This window comes from Typopeltis vanoorti, chromosome 17, assembly GCF_054136105.1.
Source record: "Typopeltis vanoorti isolate ZY-2024b chromosome 17, IOZ_Tvanoo_1.0, whole genome shotgun sequence".
Taxonomy (NCBI): Eukaryota; Metazoa; Arthropoda; class Arachnida; order Uropygi; family Thelyphonidae; genus Typopeltis; species Typopeltis vanoorti.
Window position 1 is genome coordinate 3,352,943 of NC_143565.1, and position 23,790 is coordinate 3,376,732.

Here is a 23,790-nt window from a genome sequence, read left to right on the forward strand (position 1 = left end):
CCCATATGCTGCAGTTTACTGATTAGAATTCCATGTGGTATCCTATCAAAGACCTTAACAAAGTCCATCTGTCGCTGTAAAGCCATTACCCTTATCCAGTTCAGCTGTCTCTGTGTTATAAAATGTGAGCATGTTACTGAGGCATGATCTACCCTTCACCAAACCATGCTGTCCCCCATACAGTATCCATTTTCATCTATCCATTCCTGTATTTTGCTCTTGACTGCTTTCTCCAAAACCTTGACAACAACTCCTGGTAGGTATGCTGATCGGTCGGTAATTTACAACAGCAGTCTTGGATCCTCCTTTATGCAATGCAACTATTTCCCCTCTTTCCACCTTGGGACTTTGACATATTTTAGGGACTTTCCATCCCCTTGGGATTGATAGATTATATTAAGCCAGACAGCAGTGGTAATTTTTCAGATCTGCCTATGTTGCATTTAGCTGAAAATAATTGAGAAGATAAAAAAATTGAACAACAATATAGGAAAATTAATTTAAATTTAACTGATTGGAGAATAGATAATGTTTTCTAAAACAATGAATTTTATAAAACAATGAATCATATTGAAAACAAGAACCAAATTTTGGAGTCTCAGTGGCAAGCTCTGAAAAATGGACATTGATGGAGTCAGCTAGGAAGCCGTGTAGTGAAGTTGTCTGCAAAAATAGAAGAATAAGAACACCATGGTGGACACAAGAAGTTAAAGAAGCAGTCCTGGAAAAGAAGAAAGCATATCAAATGTTGCTAGCAAATAAGTCAGCAGATGTCTTAAAATAATACAGAAAAAAACTGTAAAAGCTAAGCTATTTGTAGAAGTAGCTAAACAAAAGTCTTGGGAAGACTGGTAAGAGTATGGAAAATAAATATCAGGAAGGTGGGAAAATTTTCTGGAGGCTATTGAAAAAGCTTAGAAATGGAAGAAAGAGTACTGTAAAAGGAATCAAGGATGATAATGGTAACATAAAACTGAAGATAAGTATATCTTGAAATCTATAAACCTAGATGTCTGGAGTAATTACTTTGAAAGACTGCTAAACAAACCAAGCAGTGGCAGAACTGTGCTAGAAAATTTTCAGAGAAATGTAAAGAGAAGTACATATTGATAGTACTTGAGCTGTTCAAAAACTTGAAATATGGAAAGGCAACTGGAGTAGATGATATTCAACTGGAAATGCTTAAGTATGGAGGTTAAAAGTTTTGCAGTGGCTACACTGTATAATTCAGAGAGCCTGGTCAGAAGATCAAATGCCCTATAATTGGAATAGAACTCTCATAGTACCCATCCATAAAAAGGGGAATAAAGCTGATGTCAGAATTACAGAGGAATTTCTCTACTTAGTGTTCCATGTAAAATTTATGCAAGCATACTTGAAAAGAGGTTGAGAAAGATTGTGGAAGAGAAACTTGAAGAAGAACAAGCCAGGTTCATGCCAAATAGAGGTTTTTCCAAAAATCTGGAAAAGGCATATGAAAAGGTGTCCAGAGAAAAGCTTTTCAAGACAAATATACATGGTGAATGGAACATTAGATGGAGCAATATATAATCTATATTTAAATTGTCAGTCAGCACTTAGAATTGAAGGAAATACAGGAAGATGGTTTGATGTAAAATCAGGAGTAAGACAAGGATCGTGCAACTGCAAACGTATCAAACCAGCTTTTCTTCTTCCTCTTTTATTGTCTCTGTTCTCTGGAACAGCCTTCTGTATTCTCAAACCATTACAAGCTGCAACTCTTCAAAAAAAAAAACAAATAAAGGAGAAGAAGCCAATAAACTTTTGAGTCCTTACCTGCTCTCCACACATGTGTTTATAGGTCCTTTGACTTCTCATGTATGGGATCAATAAAAAAAAAAAAAATAGTATTAAGGAAGATCCTGAACATGAAATAAAGAAAGTCATTTTTCTTTCCAAGAAGGATGCCATATTGAAATTTTTTTTTATGCTACTATACTCCCTACTACAATAAGTCAGAATGAGATGTTAGGACTGTGAGCAGCAATATTAAGAATTAGATACTTTGTAACCCTCTTAAGAGCTAACAGAACTCTTTTTAGAGCCTTTCAGTTCTCCCATCAGCAGAGTGATGGTAGAGGTCTAACACTGGTCAATAAAACCTGTTTCCACTTAATGACATTTGCAGTTGTCCATGCTGCAATGAGATTACAGCATGGACAGCCAACCACACCACCACAAGTAAAAAGATTCCCATTATAAATTATTAATGAATACCATCAATATCCATAAATTAGTTCTTATTCTGCTATTATGTGATCTGTAATATGTAAAGATAAGTAGGTATTTGTGCCATTGTACAAAGCACTCGCAGACCATACTTAGACTATTGTGCTGAGATTTGGTCACTTGGGTTTCATTGTGGTGTGAAAACATTAGGGAGGGTCCAGAGACGAGTGACTTATACCATATCAGAACTCCGGAATGTTGGCTATGGAGAAAGGTTGAAGAAATGTGGATAGGAGGTGGTTAATATTTTGATTTATAAACTCAACTACCATTTGAGATTTTTTTTTTAAATTAATAACATTAAAATTCTACATTTTGACCTGTACAGTAAGTTCATCTCAGTAATGTATGTACACACACACACATTACTGATATATATATATTTACTGTGTGTGTGTGTGTATATATATATATATATATGATCATAGGCTTTTATATGTGCTTTTATAGGTATTTGTGCCATTGTACAAAGCACTGGTCAGACCATACTTAGACTATTGTGCTGAGATTTGGTCACTTGGGTTTCATTGTGGTGTGAAAACATTAGGGAGGGTCCAGAGACGAGTGACTTATACCATATCAGAACTCCGGAATGTTGGCTATGGAGAAAGGTTGAAGAAATGTGGATAGGAGGTGGTTAATATTTTGATTTATAAACTCAACTACCATTTGAGATTTTTTTTTTAAATTAATAACATTAAAATTCTACATTTTGACCTGTACAGTAAGTTCATCTCAGTAATGTATGTACACACACACACATTACTGATATATATATATTTACAGTGTGTGTGTGTATATATATATATATATATATGATCATAGGCTTTTACTCGGTTGTTGTGATAAATTTTAAAACATAGATTTAATGACTTTAAAAACTGAGATAACTAAAGATTTTAATGAGAATAATACAACTAGTTTCGGCTTATAACAGCCTTCCTCAGGTATTCATAAAGGAAAAGAATAGTAAAAAACATTGAAGTATCTAAAACAACTAGAAATTGCAGGTAAAAATTGCCACACACAATTGATACATAAAAAACGTTGTATTTTTTAAAGTTGTTCTAACAGGTGTGCCATTGTTTATTGCAAGTGTGCGTGCAAGCGCACTTGAACGCCAGTATTGAATAACTGCAGCATGGCTATCTGGGATGTTATATAACTCAAAGTGTTGTTTAAGTGGACAGGGTTCAGCAGGATTTCCCTTTATTCTACAATTTTTCTCTCAAACTCATCATCACAGTGAAAAATATTTTCTGATCTATCCCAGCAAACGGAGTGGCTTTGTTGATCATCATTAGGATTATTTGAAAAATGAGCATGACTGGATAATGCAGTTGCATGAGATCTTTTGTAAGAGATGTCTCTCTTATGCTGGTCTATACGTTATTCAATAGATTTGTTAGTTTGTCCAAAATAAGGGATATTGCAATTGCACCATAATTTATATACACCTGGATATTTTAAGTTGTGATGAGTAGGTGTTGGATGGCTGATTAGAGAACAGATTTTAGGCAGTGAAGTGAAGAATGTCCTGATATTATATTTTTTTTAAGGACTTTAGCTAATTTTTTAGAGACTGTGCTAACGTATGGAATGGAGATGCTACCCTTAAAATTAATAGTTTCTGTTGTGCACTGCCCAGAAGGATCCAGAAGAAATTTCTTAATCGTTTTTTCAAAGTATCCATTTTGTTTAAAGATAAGAGTGAGGTGATTTATTTCTTTTTGTATTTCATCTGGTTCATTCAAGAGAGAGCGTGCTCTGTGTCCTAAGGTAGACATAGTTCCAAGTTTTTGTGGTGAAAAATGATGAGAAAGATTATGCAGATATCTATTGGTATGAGTAGGTTTTCTGTATATAGAGATTTTTAATCTTTCAGAGCATCGTGTAAGCATGACATCCAGGAAACGTAAGGAGTTATTATTTTCTAGATCAGCAGTAAATTTTATATTAGGATGTTGGATATTTAGATGATGAAGAAAATCTATGAGAGAAGTGTTCCCGTGATTCCAAATAATAAAAATTTCATCAACATATCATTTCGAAACTTTTGGTTTAAATGAGAAGGAAGATATGACTTTCGTTTCAAAATCTTCAAGGAAGATGTTAGCTAGAACTGGGGACAAAGGATTGTCCATTGCCAGGCCTTGTTTTTGTTGGTAAACGGAGTCCTGATATCTGAAGTAACCAGAATGAATGCAATGTTTTAATAAAGCAAACATTTTTTTGGATAATTTGTCCTTTAGTAATGTAAGTACCTCGTCTGTAGGAACGTTAGTAAATAAAGATATAATGTCAAAACTTGCTAGAATGTCATTTTCATTGATGGGAATGTCTTTTATATGAGAAACAAAATCTGTGGTGTTTTTGATGAAAGATGAAGATTTATTGGAGAAACACTTGAGGTACTTTGCTAGATATTTGGAAAGTTTATACGTAGGTGAGTCAATTCCTTCCACAATTGGACGAAGAGGGATCTTCTTTATGTATTTTGGGAACTCCATAGATGCATGGGATAAGAGGATGTAGAGAGCGTAAAGTGAGCTGAACATTATGAGGAAGTTCACTCGTAGTCTTTAACAAGTTGTTTGTACAGTTTTGTAATTCTCTTGTAGGATCTTCCTGAAGAATTTAATATGTCGAATTATCTTCAAGTAATTGAAGCATTTTGTTGTGGTAATCTTCAGAGTTGAGGATGACCGTGGAATTGCCTTTATCCGCAGGTAAAATAATAATGTTACTGTTCTGTTTTAGATTTTTTAGGGCTTGTCTTTCAGCCAGAGAAATATTATCTGTTGGAGGTTTTCATTATTGAATTTTTCATTATTGAATTCATTTTCATTATTGATAATGAAAATCAATTTGATACGAAAAAGTTTCGCCAGATGATTAGGAATGAGTGAACTTGCCTTTTCTATTTTTGTAAGAAGAGATTCTTTAGGGATAAATTTTGGTAAGGGAATGAAATTGAGACCTTTGCTAAGAATATCCGTTTCCGCATCCATTAAAATATGAGAAGATTTGTTCACTACAACTTTTTCAGGATTAATACGGGCTTCACTATGACCAGATCTGTTTTGTATTCTTTTTAGATTATTAAATTTCCTGATAAGAGTATATTTATTCTTGTTTTGTATTCATGTGGCTTGTGCTTCACTTTTAATGATAAAATCATGTAAGTTAACATTATTCATAATTTCTTCAAGTTTTTGAGTTAAGTTAAAGATCTTTTAGTGCTGAACAAAATAGCTAAAGAATGTTTTGTGTCTGAAATTCTTTCACTGAGGAGATCCATCTTAGCTTTACAATAAATTCTTTTAGCGCGTTCCGTTGTTATCTTTTCTTGAAAAGAGATGAAATTGAGAAAAACTATATGGAACTTACAACGTTTGAGGAAAACTAATCTGTTTATTTTCAATCCTATTTTCTTCAATGTTTTTTGAAAATTCCTTTGTATGTTAATTAGAGACGACTTGTCATTAAAAGCCTACGATTACATTTAGATGTAATCGTAGGCTTTTATTCAGTTGTTATGATATATTTTAAAACATTCTTTTTTCAAATAATCCTAATGATTATCAACAAAGCCACTCCGTTTGCTGGAATAGATCAAACAATATTTTTCACTATGATGATGAGGTCGAGAGAAAAATTGTAGAATCAAGGGAAATCCTGCTGAACCCTGTTCACTTAAACAACAATTCGAGTTATAGCATCCCAGATAGCCATGCCGCAGTTATTCGATATTGGCGTTCACGTGAGCCTGCATGCATACTTGCAATAAACAATGGCATGCCTGTTAGAACAACTTTAAAAAATACAACGTTTTTTCATGTATCAATTATGTGTGGCAATTTTTACCCGTAATTTCCAGTTGTTTTAGATACTTCAATGATTATTACTATTCTTTTCCTTTATGAATACCTGAGGAAGGCTGTTATAAGCCGAAACTAGTTGTATTATTCTCATTAAAATCTTTATAAGTTATCTCGGTTTTTAAAGTCATTAAATCTGCATTTTAAAAAAAAAAAAAATATATATATATATATATATGTATATATTAGGGTTACCAAGTAATTTTATAAGCTTGGTTATTTAACTCTTAATTCCAAGTAAGCAAACAGTTAAGTTAGCGCCTGAAACATAGTTCAAGTCTAAAGATGGTACCAACACCAGGCCAACTCATTGTAAAGGTGGGTACAACTCTGAACACTTCTTAGTATTTCCCATAATGTAAAGCACATCTCACTAGAAGATGTATACTGCAATACATTATGGTTGGGGTCACTCCCCAGACCAGTTTCAACCTTTTTTGAGGTCTCCTCAGTGAGTAGCTAGACCCTAAATACTAAGGTTTTAGTAATACATAGCCCACTCAATTTTACCTATTCAAGTTGCTACAAGGTGTTTTTATTTTTAATAAGAATCTCTGGAGGAGATATAGATGTAATTAATTTTTTAACTTGGGGATACTGTATATTAGGGTTACCAAGTAATTTTTAGGGGTGCTTAAGGGTCAAAGCTGTATAACTGAGAGGAGACCTCCACATAGCCTTTAAAGGAATGCGGAGAACCGACCAGGGCATCTGAACTAATGTCCAATTCCTCACATTCTCGTGGTTGACCCTGTTGGGTATCTACTTTGATACTGAACGAACGAGGATGGGCTGGCAATTTGGGATTTAGCCGACCAAATTGTATTCTTATTGGTTAAACCAAAATAAAAAATGATGGTACGACACGACAAAATTTCATGCCGGCTGGGGCGTCGCTCGGTTAAACAAGGCCCCCGTTGTTTTCACCAAGGAACCAGGGCGAACAGCGAAAAGTCAGCTACTGGAACAAATCTGAAAACAAACCCCAACTCAACATCACCAGAGTTAAAGATCGGTACTATCAACGTAAGAAGCCTGAATGGCAAAGAAATGGAGCTAGCTGAAGAATTAGATAAGTACCAGATCGACATAATAGGAGTGACTGAAACAAAAAAGATCAAAACTGGTGAGATCTTTCTGAGCAATAAATACAAAATGTTATATTCAGGCAATGACAATCAAGGAAAAGAAGGAGTAGCCATAGTATTCAACACAAAATACGAGGCTAATCTTCTTGAATGGCAGTCAGTCTCAAGTAGAGTAATGTGGGCAAATATGAGAACGGGGAACTGGACAATGAGACTTATTTGTGCCTATGGTCCCACAGAAGGTTCTACTAAGGTAGAAGTGGAGGAACTTTTTGATGCTCTAGAAAAAGCAACTGACACAGTGAAAAAGGAAAAGTTGGTCCTTGTTGGGGATCTAAATAGCAGAGTAGGAAATGATTGTGAGACATACAAAAATATTTGGAGAAAAGAGCAAAGCTAATAATAATGGCAAATATCTGTTGGATTTCTGCTCAGGACATGGACTGGTTATTACTAACACCATGTTCCAACATAAAAATGTGCACAAATTCACATGGAGAGAAGAGGCTAGGAATAAGAAAAGTCTCATTGACTATGTTATTGTTGATAGTGATGTTTTCTCCCTGGTGCAGGACACCAGAGTGTACAGAGGATTTGAAATTGGAAGTGATCACTATTTAGTCTTGAGTAGGATAAAATTGAATTTCATATTGAAAAGAATAACATGTAAGAAAGTTTTAAAGCGAATAAAAGTTGAGCAGCTCTCAGTTGTGAACTGTAGACTAAAATACAGAAAGATTATTGAAAAGAAAATGAAAGAGTTTGAGAACAGGAATAAAACCTTGGAGATTCAATGGCGAACTCTGAAGAAAACATTGATTGATTCTGCCAGAGAGGCATGTGGTGAGGTTGTGTGCGAGGATAAAAAAATCAGAACTCCCTGGTGGACACAGGAAGTTAAAGAGGCAGTGAAGGAAAAGAAGAAAGCATATCAAAAGTTCCTGGCAAATAAGTCAGCTTTTACTCTTACAGAATACAGAGACAAATGTAAGAAAGCTAAACAGTATGTAAAACTAGCTAAACAAAAGTCATGGGAGGACTTTGGCAAGAATATAGAAAATAAATATCAAGAAGGTGGCAAAATATTCTGGAGGTTGTTGAAGAAGCTTAGGAACGGAGGAAAGAGTGCTATAAAAGGAGTTAGAGATGATAAAGGTGACATGAAAACAGGAGAAAAAGATATCCTTGAAGTATGGAGTAATTACTTTGAAAAACTGCTAAATGAAACAAGCAGTGATGACAGCACAGTGATAAAAAACACTGACCAGGCATGCAGTCAGGATTACATATCCATACTTGAAGTAGAAAAAGCCATCAAAGGCTTGAAATGTGGAAAGGCAGCAGGAGTAGATGATATTCGACCAGAAATGCTGAAGTATGGTGGTATAAAAGTCTTACAGTGGCTGCACTGCATAGTTCAGAAAGCCTGGACAGAGGGACGAATTCCCGATGATTGGAGTAGAGCTCTCATAGTACCCATATATAAAAAGGGAAATAAAACTGCATGTGAGAATTACAGAGGTATTTCCGTACTGAGTGTTCCTGGCAAGATCTATGAAAGTATACTTGAGAAACGGTTGAGAAGAATTGTGGAAGAAAAGCTTGGTGAAGAACAAGCTGGATTCAGGCCAAATAGAGGCTGTCAGGATCAGATCTTCAGATACGACAATTAGTCGAGAAAGCATGGGAATACAACAAAGATCTATATTTAAGTTTTGTCGATTTGGAAAAGGCATATGACAAGGTGCCAAGAGAGAAGCTATTCAATACTCTGCAGTTATATGGTGTCAATGGGGCATTATATCAAGCAATACTTAGTCTTTATTTGAGTTGTAAGTCAGCAGTTAGAATTGAAGGAAGTACAGGAAGATGGTTTAATGTTAAATCTGGTGTGAGACAAGGATGTACATTATCCCCTCTGTTATTCATTATCTATATGGATCACATTATGAAGGAATGTGGTATTTAACCTGATATCAAAATTGGAGATGTTAATGTCAGCTCTTTACTTTATGCGGATGATGTTATACTTCTAAATAAATCCACTACAAGTCTGCATGATTCTCTGACTAAATTGAATAGCTGTTGTAATAGATATGGTATGAAGGTCAGCAATAAAAAGACAAAGACAATGAAAATAGGCAGAATCATTGAAAATGTCAACTGTGTTGTGAATGGAGAACCTGTGGAACAAGTAAAACATTTCAGCTACTTAGGCACGATTTTTACTGAAGATGGTAAATTAAATATAGAAATAGACAACAGAATCAGCAAAGCTGGTATGGTGGGAAGTCAATTGAATAAATCCATATGGAATAAGAAAGAAATTAATCGGAACACTAAATTAGCTGTATACAAGACAGTGTTCAAACCAGTTTTAACTTATGGATCTGAGAGCTGGATCAGAAGTAAAACACTTGACCAAAGACTAGAGACCGCAAATATGAGAGTCCTGAGAAAGATTAGAGGCATGAACAGATGGCATCAATGGCAATATCATATTAAAAATGAGGATATTAGGAAAGAACTTGACATTGTCAGCATCCAGGAATGCGTTAGCAGAGCTAATCTCAGGTGGTATGATCACTTAAATAGAATGGGAGAAGAAAGATTAGCAAAACAAGTGTTCTCTGCCAGGTTGGCAGGAAAATGACCCAGAGAAAGACCAAGATATAGGTGGATTGATATGGTACAAAGTGCCTTAGACGATAGAAATATAAGATCTGTTAATGTTGGAGTCTTGACAAGTAACAGACTGATTTGGAGGAAAATTGTAGATAGGAAGTTAGTAATGATGTAATTTTTTTTCATGTAGTACTGTCATATCCTGTACACCCCTGGATGGTACATGGCAGGAATTTGATGATGATAATTTTTAAATTATAAACAAAATTAATTTAAATTATGGAACACATGAATGGTGAGTATTGGTTAATATAACTTCCCAAAGTTCAGAAAGTTTTAGGCAATCATTTTTGTTCAGATTTGGGTTGTGAATGTGTGCTTAACAGCTTTCTTTGTAGAATCTTTCTAGAAGAAAGTAACTTTTGTGTAACACTTTGGTTTTTGTTCCCGTGAATTCTGTGTTTTGCAGATAAAACTTGCTTTGCTAAGCTGGACTTGTTGGATTCATTAAAAGAAACATATTCCTGATGTTAAACATGTTTCTGGTATTAATATTTTATAATGAATTCTCCTGCTTACATCTCGATTTTCAGATGAATTCAAAATGAATATATAATATCCTTCATATAGTTTATATACAGTTACCAGAATGAAGCTTTTGTCTCTTTATTTTAATAAATAATACCATATTTTTATCTCTGCTGGTCAGTATCTTTTGGGTGTAAACAGAAAATTAATATAGATATTTATAATAGAAATTTGTCAATGAAACTGCATGGATATAGAAATGTGTACAACTGAATACTTTGTGCCATGTGAAAAATAATTTTTAAAAAACTGATTCTTTAATTGTGAAAATGAGTGATTTTTTTTTTTTAACAGCTGATGCTTTTTTCAAATCAGCCATTAGTCTAATACCAGAAGTTCCAGGCACTATAGAACTGGATGGAAAACATAGATCTACAGAACCCTTACTTGTTTCTTACATAAATAACTTCTTTTCTACTCTGCTTGTTGTACCAGTAAGTACTTTATAGAATTGTTTCTTATTGCTGTAGAATTATGTAAAATAACTAATAAACATTCAAACTTTTTTTGCTATTGAGAATAATACTATATAAAGTTATGAGAAAAAGTTTTGTATCAGTTATGGTAAGAACTCAGTTTTAATTCTCCACTAATTATGATAAGACAAACATTTTGTGAGTTTCTAGTTAAATGACATATGTATAAAGATGCATAATTAAATAACAGTAGCATTAGAATAGTTAATACTGAGAAAATTCTGATATCAACAATATCAGAGAATTCTGTTACTGTTGTTCCAAATGAGGAGATATTTGTTCAGAGCTTAAAGATCAGGAAGTGACAGGTATGAAGCACATCATATATGTGTAGATGGTCACCAGGTTCTGATCAGGAACATCCTTCATTTTGATACACCTAAATCCTTAACACATGTAAAAAGCAAAGTAGAGCCAGGTAATTTGGGCATGTCCATATTTCTGACATTTAAAGCATCTCAGTGGATTAGGGGAGTTCTGTTAAACTGCACATCCCTAATCCACTGGCTTTAAATTTCAGAAATGCCCAAACTTCCTGGCTCTACCACCTGTGCATGATATGGCAAAATATTAAAACAGAACAAAATATATCATATTTAAAGGAAACCACTCCTGTCCTGAAATCTGCTTATGCTAAGAAGATGGCAGTTAAGAAAACATCAAAATCATCTCAGATATATGTCTATTCTGCTATCTGATAATTTTACCATACATGAACTTGATTATCATGAGTGCTTCTCTGTAGGGCACATTAGTCATACCACTTATGGTCTCACCCCTGAAACAACTCAGATATGATCCCATTCCTTGAGAACCTACTTATGAAGAAAATTATTGGAAGGATATCTCTGAAAAATGAACCGGATCTCTCCCCTTCCTCACAGAAAAAAATCGATATTTCTGTATTCACTGAAAGTAAATTAAACTTACCAAATGATCATGACATATTAGATAATGTATTGAACATTTTTCCAGAAGAACAGATAGACACTGGCTGTCCATATTTCTTTAAACCAGTAGATAAATATAAACCTGATAAAGATAAACTCCCAACTTCTTGGAAATTGTAAGTCTACCAAGCCACCCTAAGGCATTTCACAATTGTTCACAAGGACAAAACTAGAGATGGTGCTCCTCATGGCAGAATTGCTATCTGTGGGCATTCATATTCCTTTCCATATTATTCAGCTTAATACTGCTCTGGAAGATGTAGCATTCACATGTCTATGGCTTTTCTAATTACAGTATGTTTTATTTATTTACACTGGGTTCTGAGTTAAATGAGATTGACCTTGATAACTTATTGCAATTGCCTGAGCCTATAATTCTTATGGCTGCCATTATTGAATACAATGCTCTGTGGGGTACTACCAATACAAATCGATGTGAGTCTATATTATTGAGCACATTATTATTATTATGGGCAACTCCAAGGAGTTCTTAGACTCATTGAGGGAGGCCTAAACATCATGTCAAGAAAACTATTCAGCATTCGCACAGTATCTATCATACTTTGCTTTGAACTCATTTACAGTCATGGCACCCACAACAAATTCAGACAGCTTATCCCATTCATTCATCATTCTCTAAGTAAAAAAACCTAGTTCTAACACTCTTGCTAACTACACTCTTGCTCAGTTTCCATGAATGGCCCCTAGTTCTCCCACCACTAGACCTGTTCTGAAAATCCTCTGAATCAATCTTGTAAAAACCCTTCAGTAATTTGAATGTCTCAATCATATCACCCCTTTTCTGCCTATCAACCAATTTCTGTAACCCACATATCTTCAACCTGTCCTCATAAGTTCATTCCATAGACCAGCTATCATCTTGGTCACTTGCCTCTGGATCCTCTCTACCTCCTCCCCATCAAGAATAAACCTGGTGCCCAAATCTGGGCACAGTAGTCAAGATGGGGTCTTATCAAGGCTCGATAAAGATAAACAATAACTTGCTTGTCTTTGCTCATCAAAGTATTCTTCAGTAACCAAGATTTGATGAGCTGATTTATCCACCTTTGCTATGTGGCCCCTAAACTTCAACTCCCTATCCACCAACACTCCCAAATGTACAGTACAGTATAGAGTACAGTCCCACCACATTGGTGGAACTGTACTCTATCTCCTGGAGTACAGTTCCACCAATGTGGTATACTGCTGCTAATCCTTTCACCCCAAAATTCATAACCTTATACTTTGCTACATTAAACTGACATCCATTCTCCTTAGCCCAGTCTTTCCATCTATCCAAATCATCCTGCAAAATTTTGACATTATGTGCATTCACTATTGCTCTACCAACTTTGCATCATCAGCAAATAAATGAACAGTTCCCCTCAGATCCTTTCTTATATCGTTAATGAACAAATTAAATAGCAGTGGTCCAAGAACAGAACCTTGCGGCACACCACTAGTCAGAGGCCTTCTTTCAGACTCTACTCCTGAATAAACTACTCTCTGATATCTCTCCATCAACCACCCTCCTATCCATCTCACCAACCCTCTATCCATCCCCATATGCTGCAGTTTACTCATCAGAATTCCATGGGGTATCCTGTCAAAGGCCTTAGCAAAGTCCAGCAGTATCACTGTAAACTCATTACCCATATCCAGTTCAACTGTCACTGTGTTATAAAACGTGATCAAGTTACTGAGGCATGATCTACCCTTCACAAAAACCATGCTGTCCCCCATACAGTATCCCATTTTCATCCATCCATTTCTGTATTTTGCTCTTGACTGCTTTCTCCAAAACCTTGACAACTACTCCTGATATACTGATTGGTCGGTAATTTGCAATAGCTGTCTTGGAGCCTCCTTTATTCAATGGAACTATTTTCCCCTCAGGATTAACCCAGACCCGAGACTTAAATTAAACAAAACGGTCAAGGGCACTGACAATTCCTTTGCCACTTCACATAAGACCCGAGCTGGTATACCATCCAATCCCACAGATGTATTCACATTAAGGTTCTGTAATATTCTATTCACTTTCATTTCGTTCACCTCAATTCCTGTATAAATCATTGGTTCCCTCATTTCTGCAATATCACTGCCTGGATGATATACTCTTGCAAAGTGCTTACTTAGTAATTCTACTATTTTAACTGATTCAGTTACCACCCTACCATCAGCATTTCTTAAAATCATTCTGCCATATACATTTTTTCTTTTACTTGCAGCATATCGAAAGAACTGTTTGGGATTCTCTTTAGCTCGTGTTGCTAGTTTCCTGTCATAATCTGCTTTTGCTTTTCTTATCACACTAGTTACCCTTCTGGCCTGTGCTTTGTACTGTTCATGTGCCTGCGATCACCTTTCTCCTTAAATTCCCTCTACAATTGTTTCTTTTTTTGCAGCTCAAGCTTAATGGTGTTATTCATCCATTTAACCCCCACTTGATTTATTCTCCAGACTCTAGGTATGCAGTCAGCCATTACCTCCTTCAAACGCTCCTTTACCACTTCCCATGCAATAACAACATCCAGCCCTTGCAGTTTTACATGCCATGGCACTGTTTGAAGCAATCTCCTGAGCTTGTCATACTTACTAGCCCAGTAATTCCACATGTACCCTGTCTTAATTGAAAATTCCACACATTTAGCCACCACCCAGGTCAAGACCTTATTATCACTCTCACTAATTGGTGGCAACGTGGTCATATTCATTATAGTCAAATTCTCAAATGCAATTACTAGGTCGAGCACTCTCGAACCCCTATTATATTCCATTACATGTCCCAGGTAGTTATCTCTTAGTAACTGCATAAAACCCATTTCCTTCTTTTCATGTGCCCTCTCCTCCTTCCAATCAATGTTACCATAGTTGAAATCCCCCATAATAATTATCTGTTCTCCACACATTGAGTCTATTTGCCTATGCATACTATCCCCATCATCTATTCCATCGCCTGGTTTATAGCAGCACCCAACTATATATTTTGTTCTGCTGGCCTCAATCTCACACTAGATGGCCTCAAATGTGCTATTTTTACTATGCTGCAGTTGAACTTTTATTTTCTTTGGCTGTAGTTCATCAGCTATCATCAGTAATACCCCCCCCCCATTCTTTTCTCTCTGTCTTTCCTGAACACACTATACCCTTCATATTTTATCCCACTAACTGTATCATCTTCTGTTAGCCATGTCTCACTAATGCCAATAACCTGTGGCCAGGAAGAGCCAACCAAGGCCAAAAATTAGAAACAAGAAGGCCAACTCCTTCTTGTTCCTAATACTCCTGGCAATAATATACATAAAGTGTAGAAGCCCGCTAGTCCCACCCCTATCTATCGCATTCTGACCTTCATCCGTCAATCTCGCGGCCTGAGACACACTTCAAATCCTTGCTTTCATGACACTTTCGGCACATTTTCCCACCACTATCGCTCTCAAACCTAACTCAACCCGCTCTCGGCAAAGCATACATCCCACAGACTTTACACTGGACAAACTCCCTTTGGTTAAATTTTTAAACAAAGACAGTGATATACTTAACAATAGTCACCTGCTTTCTTAATAGACTCAATGTCTTCTTCCATATGCCTACTTGCTCATATTCCACAATCTTTTGAATCTTTTCCCTGCTGTTCTTCCACAGCTTGCATGGGGTGTTGAAAACAACATATATAGAGGTGATCATTTTCCTATGCATCATTTGCACTATACCCTCAAAGGAACCATGTTCTTCTATGCAGATACCCATGTGGAAAATTGACCACATGACTTAAATACTTTTTCGCATCTTTAAAATTTAATGCTGAAGCAGTCAGGCAAATACATATCAGTGAAGCAGTTATGTATGCAACAGATTATATTGTCCAGGCAGCAAGAATAGTAATTACAAAAATATCATTTTGATTGCTGGCCTGGTTGGCTAAGTGGTTAGCATATCCACTCTCCTGCCAAAAGGCTGCGGGTTCAAATCCCGCCGTGGGCATGGATGTTTGTGATTATCTGTGAAAGTACTAGTAGTGGTGGTCAGCGGTAGATGGCGTTGGTGTAGATGATGAAAGTAGTTGGTGGAGACGGAGAGTTGTGGAGTAGATGTCCTCCTTCGATGAGAATTTGGACTCCTTGGAGGTGTCATGTAATAATAATAATAATTTTCACTCTACCCAAAACCTTAATAGAATTCTGAGTACCAGGCAGCCAAAAAAAATCAAGATAATGCATGGAGTATATTTTGTAAATACCTCTACCACATCAAATCTAATAACTTTCAAATGTGCTTGTGCCAAAACACATTACTTTAGACATCAGAGTTAAAAGTAATTTTGGATCCATATTAGTGCATCACAGTATAAACAACACCAAAAGATGGAAAAAATTCTTTATTAATCTTACTAATATTTTACTGGTTGGTTCTACCCAGCATCATCAGAGCACAAATTATAACTGTGACAAGTACACCACACTCTCAGGCAAGGCATTCCAATCATTTACAACTCTGCATGAAAAAAACCTGCGTCTCACACACAACAGCATTAGATGAGGGAAAGGCATATATGCCATTTTCTTAGACTTAGCGGAGGCATTTGACAGGGTGCCACATGATAAGCTGATATTTAAGTTCCAGCACATGGGTCTGGATGTCAGATTGGTCAACTGGATTCAGGATTGGCTGTCCGATAGGTATCAGAGAGTTGTGTATGGCGGAGCAATATCAAAGAGGCAGAAGGTTACAAGTGGGGTTCCACATGGCTCAGTACTGGGACCTATATTGTTTAACCTTTATATCAATGACATTGTCAGTGGATTGCAAGGGGATAGTCAGTTGTTTGTGGATGATGTGAAGCTGAGAAGGATTATTAGTAATAGTGCAGATGCGGCAGCCCTGCAAGAGGATTTGAGTCAGCTAGATAGATGGGCAAATGAATGAGGGTATCGGTTTAATGCAGCAAAATGTAAGGTCTTGAGGTTTGGGAAACATCGATGGGAGGAGTTATACTGGAGGAAGTAGAGGAGACAAGAGATCTGGGGTTATTGATTGATCGAAACCTGAAATTTAGGGGACATATTGCAAAGGTGGTGAAGGTAACACAGAGGATTGCTGCAATAATGAGAAGGACGCTGACTTGCAGAGATAAAAGAGTTATCATTCCGTTGTATAAGGCCCTGATCAGCACTTGGACTATTGTTCTCAGATTTGGTCCCCAGGATTTGAAGGGGATAAATTAACTGTGGAAAGGGTACAAAGGCGGATAACAAAGATGGTTTCAGGACTCTACAATGATAGTTATGAGGATTGGCTGAGGGAGTGTGGACTGCAGAGTTTGGTGGATAGAAGAAGGAGAAGTGATATGATTGAGACTTTTAAACTGTTGAGAGGTGGTTATAGGGTTGACACTGGGGAGTTCTTTTGCTTGGTCGAACAGCAGGAGGGAGTGATGACAAGAGGCCATCCCTGGAAGTCACGAAAGGAAACTGTGAGCAAGAGGATGTGGAGTGGTTTCTATGCATGGAGGTTGGATGAGCCATGGAATGCATTGCTTGATGGAGTGGTGAGAGCGAGAATGGTCAATGAGTTTAAGGAGTGGTATGATAGACTTGATAATAATTTTCACAAAGTCTTGATAGACTTTGTGTTTCTTAGGAAGGACCTCCCACGATGAGTCTTTTGACTCCATGGAGGCTTGAATAATAATAATAAGTACTACACTAAAACCTTAGAATATTCATTTTTTAACTGGCACAGAACTAATGTCCTAACAAGACACCTTTATGGACTGATTAACAGTTGAGTTAATTTGGAAAAGTCAGGCTATCTGGTCTTATAAAGATTTATAAAAACACAGATCTTTGGAAAATTAATGCAACCATACTTGTCAAGTTTTGGGGAATGCTTCATAATAGATGCTGATTCTAAAAATAATCTTTTGGAGTATGAGCATGGTGTGCTAGTCCCAACTTGCCTTAAAAATTATTGTGAATATAATTTTTGTGTTCTTCAAGGCAACTGATCTACCAGTCTGTCCAAACTGCTGGCACAAAAACTTTATACACTATAGTTTGATCTTTAAGACAGCAGATGAAGGTAGCTAACCACATGAGTGATTAAAAAGTGTCATGGAATCATGACATTTTCTGATGTGCCCTTGTTTCTAACATTTTAGTGTAGTGCTTGTCAGTTATAATTTGTGCTCTGATGATGCTGGATAGATTTTTTACAACACTCACAAAGAATTAAAATAGAATTTAATACTCCTATATTTCGTCCTAGTCACTAGGACATCTACGGGGATTACAAAATCAATTAATGTAACATATGCACAAATAACTATAGTAGATGTTACCAATGCACCTTGCTATAGACTATCTAAACAGCTGGCCAACACTCTGATCCCCCTCACCGGAAGGTCCCCTTCCTATATAAAAAACTCGACCCACTTTAAAGCCCTCACAGAAAATTTAACCTTGAAGAAGACAGACATATTGGTAAGCTTTGATATCTCCTCTTTGTTTACCAATATTCCCTTAATTGACACCTTATCTCTCTTAGAAAACGTTTTTCCCTCTGACATCTTAGATCTCTTTTCCTTTGCCATTAACTCTGGATATTTCTCTTGGAACAACAAAATCTACAAGCAGATAGAGGGAACTGCCATGGGTTCCCCCCTCTCACCCCCCCTTGCCAATTTCTATATGGAAGATTTCGAAAAACGAGCCATAGACTCAGCCCCACTCAAACCTTCTATCTGGCTAAGATATGTAGATGATGTGTTCTCTATTTGGCCTCATGGCCCAGACATGTTAGACTCCTTCCTCAGTCATCTCAATAGTCTACATCCAAGAATCCAGTTCACTATGGAAAAGGAAAAGAACAATTGTTTACCCTTCCTAGACACCTTAGTCACACGCCTGCCTAATGATACACTTACCTTCACCGTATACAGAAAACCCACACACACAGGCAGATACATTCACAAACTCTCCCACCACCACCCCTCTCAACAATATGGCATTATTAAAACTCTTACCAAGAGAGCCCACAATCTTTGTTCCAGTGGAACCGCCCTCACTAATGAGCTTAACCACATACACAGCACTTTCCTCTCTAATGGCTACAGTGATCACAGTATCAAAAAAATAATCAACTCCTCCCCCATTCCCCTTCCTTCTCGTCAACAATATTTTAAAAATGCCATCACCATACCTTACATCCGTGGCACTTCTGAAAAAATAGCCAAGATACTAAAACAGTACAATCTACACACAGCATATAAGCCCCACCGCAAACTGGCTACCCTTATCCATTCTACGAAAGATCAGCTCCTGCCTCTCTCTCTGCCTGGAGTTTACAAAGTACCCAGTTCCTGTAAGCTGGCATACTTTGGACAGACAGGCAGATCAGCATCCATCCGTCTAGAGGAACACAAGTCTTACATCTTCAAACACAACTATGGCTATTCAGGCTTGGCTGACCATGCTTTGGACACCACCCACAGAGTATCATGGAAGAAAACCACCATGCTCCACCACAGCAAATTCAAGAAAGAGAGACTTTTCTTAGAAGCAGCAGCAGCTCTCAAAAACCAACCAAATCTCAATAAATATGGTTGCATTAAGCTTCCAAAGATTTGGGAAACACTCATCACCAGAGTTCCCACCTTACATTCCAGGCCACCTACTACTGCCCTTAGAGGGCGCTCTACCTAGATAGGACTTTAGTGTCACCCACGTGGTTGGGCTTAGTATTGTTTGTTATTTGTGCATATGTTACATTAATTGATTTTGTAATCCCCGTAGATGTCCTAGTGACTAGGACGAAATATAGGAGTATTAAATTCTATTTTAATTCTTTGTGAGTGTTGTAAAAAATCTATTAAGCCTCCAACATGATGTCCTCACAGCACTTAAGCCTCTACACATGTATGCTGGATAGAAAACTAGTAAGTTTTCTATCCAGCATACATGTGTAAAGTTCAATAAATTAATTTATTTTTTCATCTCTTGATGCTGTTTATACTGTAAAGCACTAATATGAATAGTCAAGAACACCTAAGCCTTTTACCCCTGAACAACGTGGGGGTTACGGGCTCTGACCCCCCCCCACGTTCGTAAATCTGCATATAACTTTTGACTCCCCAAAAACTTAATTACTAATAGCTTACTATTCACCAGAAAATTTAGCGATAACATAAAAACCCGATTAACACATATTTTATATGTATGTATGTATATGGAGTGCTTAAGGGTCAAAGCTGTATAACTGAGAGGAGACCTCCACATAGCCTTTAAAGGAATGGGGAGGACCGACCAGGGCTTCTGACCTAATGTCCAATCCTCATCTTCTCGTGGTGCACCCTGTTGGGTATCTACTTTGATACTGAACGAACGAGGATGGGCTGGCAATTTCGGATTTAGCCGACCAAATTGTATTCTTATTGGTTAAACCAAAATAAAAAATGATGGTACAACATGACAAAATTTCATGCCGGCTGGGGTGTCGCCTGGTTAAACAAGGCCCCCGTTGTTTTCGTCAGGGAACCAGGGCGAACAGCGAAAAGTCAGCTACTGGAACAAATCTGAAAACAAACCCCAAATCAACATCACCAGAGTTAAAGATCGGTACTATCAACGTAAGAATCCTGAATGGCAAAGAAATGGAGCTAGCTGAGGAATTAGATAAGTACCAGATCGACATAATAGGAGTGACTGAAACAAAAAAGACCAAAACTGGTGAGATCTTTCTGAGCAATAAATACAAAATGTTATATTCAGGCAATGACAATCAAGGAAAAGAAGGAGTAGCCATAGTATTCAACACAAAATACGAGGCTAATCTTCTTGAATGGCAGTCTGTCTCGAGTAGAGTAATGTGGGCAAATATGAGAATGGGGAACTGGACAGTGAGACTTATTTGTGCCTATGGTCCCACAGAAGGTTCTACTAAGGTAGAAGTGGAGGAACTTTTTGACGCTCTAGAAAAAGCAACTGACACAATGAAAAAGGAAAAGTTGGTCCTTGTTGGGGATCTAAATAGCAGAGTAGGAAATGATTGTGAGACATACAAAAATATTTGGAGAAAAGAGCAAAGCTAATAATAATGGCAAATATCTGTTGGATTTCTGCTCAGGACATGGACTGGTTATTACTAACACCATGTTCCAACATAAAAATGTGCACAAATTCACATGGAGAGAAGAGGCTTGGAATAAGAAAAGTCTCATTGACTATGTTATTGTTGATAGTGATGTTTTCTCCCTGGTGCAGGACACCAGAGTGTACAGAGGATTTGAAATTGGAAGTGATCACTATTTAGTCTTGAGCAGGATAAAATTGAATTTCATATTGAAAAGAATAACATGTAAGAAAGTTTTAAAGCGAATAAAACTTGAGCAGCTCTTAGATGTGAACTGTAGGCTAAAATACACAAAGATTATTGAAAAGATAATGAAAGAGTTTGAGAATAGGAATCAAACCTTGGAGATTCAGTGGCAAACTCTGAAGAAAACATTGATTGATTCTGCCAGAGAGGCATGTGGTGAGGTTGTGTGCAAGGATAAAAAAATCAATGGACAAAGGAAGTTAAAGAGGCAGTGAAGGAAAAGAAGAAAGCATATCAAAAGTTCCTGGCAAATAAGTCAGCTTTTATTCTTACAGAATACCGAGACAAATGTAAGAAAGCTAAACAGTGTGTAAAACTAGCTAAACAAAAGTCATGGGAGGACTTTGGCAAGAATATAGAAAATAAATATCAAGAAGGTGGCAAAATATTCTGGAGGTTGTTGAAGAAGCTTAGGAATGGAGGAAAGAGTGCTGGTAAAGGAGTTAGAGATGATAAAGGCGACATGAAAACAGGAGAAAAAGATATCCTTGACGTATGGAATAATTACTTTGAAAAACTGCTAAATGAAACAAGCAGTGATGACAGCACAGTGATAAAAAACACTGACCAGACATGCAGTCAGGAATACATATCCATACTTGAAGTAGAAAAAGCCATCAAAGGCTTGAAATATGGAAAGGCAGCAGGAGTAGATGATATTCGACCAGAAATGCTGAAGTATGGTGGTATAAGAGTCTTACAGTGGCTGCACTGCATAGTTCAGAAAGCCTGGACAGAGGGACGAATTCCCGATGATTGGAGTAGAGCTCTCATAGTACCCATATATAAAAAGGGAAATAAAACTGCATGTGAGAATTACAGAGGTATTTCCCTACTGAGTGTTCCTGGCAAAATCTATGCAAGTATACTTGAGAAACGGTTGAGAAGAATTGTGGAAGAAAAGTTTGGTGAAGAACAAGCTGGATTCAGGCCAAATAGAGGCTGTCAGGATGAGATCGTCACTTTACGACAAATAGTCGAGAAAGCATGGGAATATAACAAGATCTGTATTTAAGTTTTGTCGATTTGGAAAAGGCATATGACAAGGTGCCAAGAGAAAAGCTATTCAATACGCTGCAGTTATATGGTGTCAATGGGGCATTATATCAAGCAATACTTAGTCTTTATTTGAGTTGTAAGTCAGCAGTTAGAATTGAAGGAAGTACAGGAAGATGGTTTAATGTTAAATCTGGTGTGAGACAAGGATGTACATTATCCCCTCTGTTATTCATTATCTATATGGATCACATTATGAAGGTAAGTGGTATTAAACCTGATATCAAAATTGGAGATGTTAATGTCAGCTCTTTGCTTTATGCGGACGATGTTATACTTCTAAATAAATCTGCTATAAGTCTGCAAGATTCTCTGGACTAAATTGAATAGCTGTTGTAATAGATATGGTATGAAGGTCAGCAATAAAAAGACAAAGACAATGAAAATAGGCAGAATCATTGAAAATGTCAACTGTGTTGTGAATGGAGAACCTGTGGAACAAGTAAAACATTTCAGCTATTTAGGCACGATTTTTACTGAAGATGGTAAATTAAATATAGAAATAAACAACAGAATGAGCAAAGCTGGTATGGTGGGAAGTCAATTGAATAAATTCATATGGAATAAGAGAGAAATTAGTCGGAACACTGAATTAGCTGTATACAAGACAGTGTTCAAACCAGTTTTAACTTATGGATCTGTGAGCTGGGTCAGAAGTAAAACACTTGACCAAAGACTAGAGACTGCAGATATGAGAGTCCTGAGAAAGATTAGAGGCATGCACAGATGGCATCAATGGCAATATCATATTAAAAATGAGGATATTAGGAAAGAACTTGACATTGTCAGCATCCATGAATGCATTAGCAGAGCTAATCTCAGGTGGTATGGTCACTTAAATAGAATGGGAGAGGAAAGATTAGCAAAACAAGTGTTCTCTGCCAGGTTGGCAGGAAAACGACCCAGTGGAAGACCAAGATATAGGTGGATTGATACGGTACAAAGTGCCTTAGACGATAGAAATATAAGATCTGATAATGTTGGAGTCTTGACAAGTAACAGACTGATTTGGAGGAAAATTGTAGATAGGAAGTTAGTAATGATGTAATTTTTTCATGTAGTACTGTCATATCCTGTACACCCCTTGAGGGTACATGGTAGGAATTTGATGATGATGATGGATGTATATGTACTATTTCTTATAATAAAGTAATCTAGAGAAAAGAAAATATTATTAAAGAAAATTATAAGAAAAAATACATTTACAGCACTGCACTGTATTTATCGATACCATAAGTTTGCATCATCTGTTTACAAGATGAATCGTATGTCTGTTAGTACCAACATCGGTATTGTTTTATATGATACAAAACACTGTAGATGTTTTATGTATTACTAACACTAGACATCAGGAATGAAAAGATAACGTAAAAAGAAATTGTTCATATTTATTTACAGGTATAACAATTCATGCATCGATAATGAAGAAGCAGCAATATGATTTTGTTTTATGGTAACCTAGTGTAATTGATATAATTACTTAACAGTAGTCTAGCCT

The 23,790-nt window shown here is 36.7% G+C and overlaps 1 protein-coding gene across 3 annotated transcripts in view; it reads left to right on the top strand.

Annotated features, from left to right (window-relative positions):
• The window catches only part of LOC150097100 (VPS35 endosomal protein-sorting factor-like), a 386,078-nt gene that overhangs the window by 307,499 nt on the left and 54,789 nt on the right, over positions 1–23,790 (top strand). For all 3 annotated transcript variants that reach the window (XM_090406834.1, XM_090406831.1, XM_090406832.1), the window contains one exon: positions 10,727–10,866. In XM_090406834.1, coding sequence (XP_090262960.1) covers positions 10,727–10,866 — 140 coding nt within the window. The remainder of the gene's footprint in view (positions 1–10,726; positions 10,867–23,790) is intronic.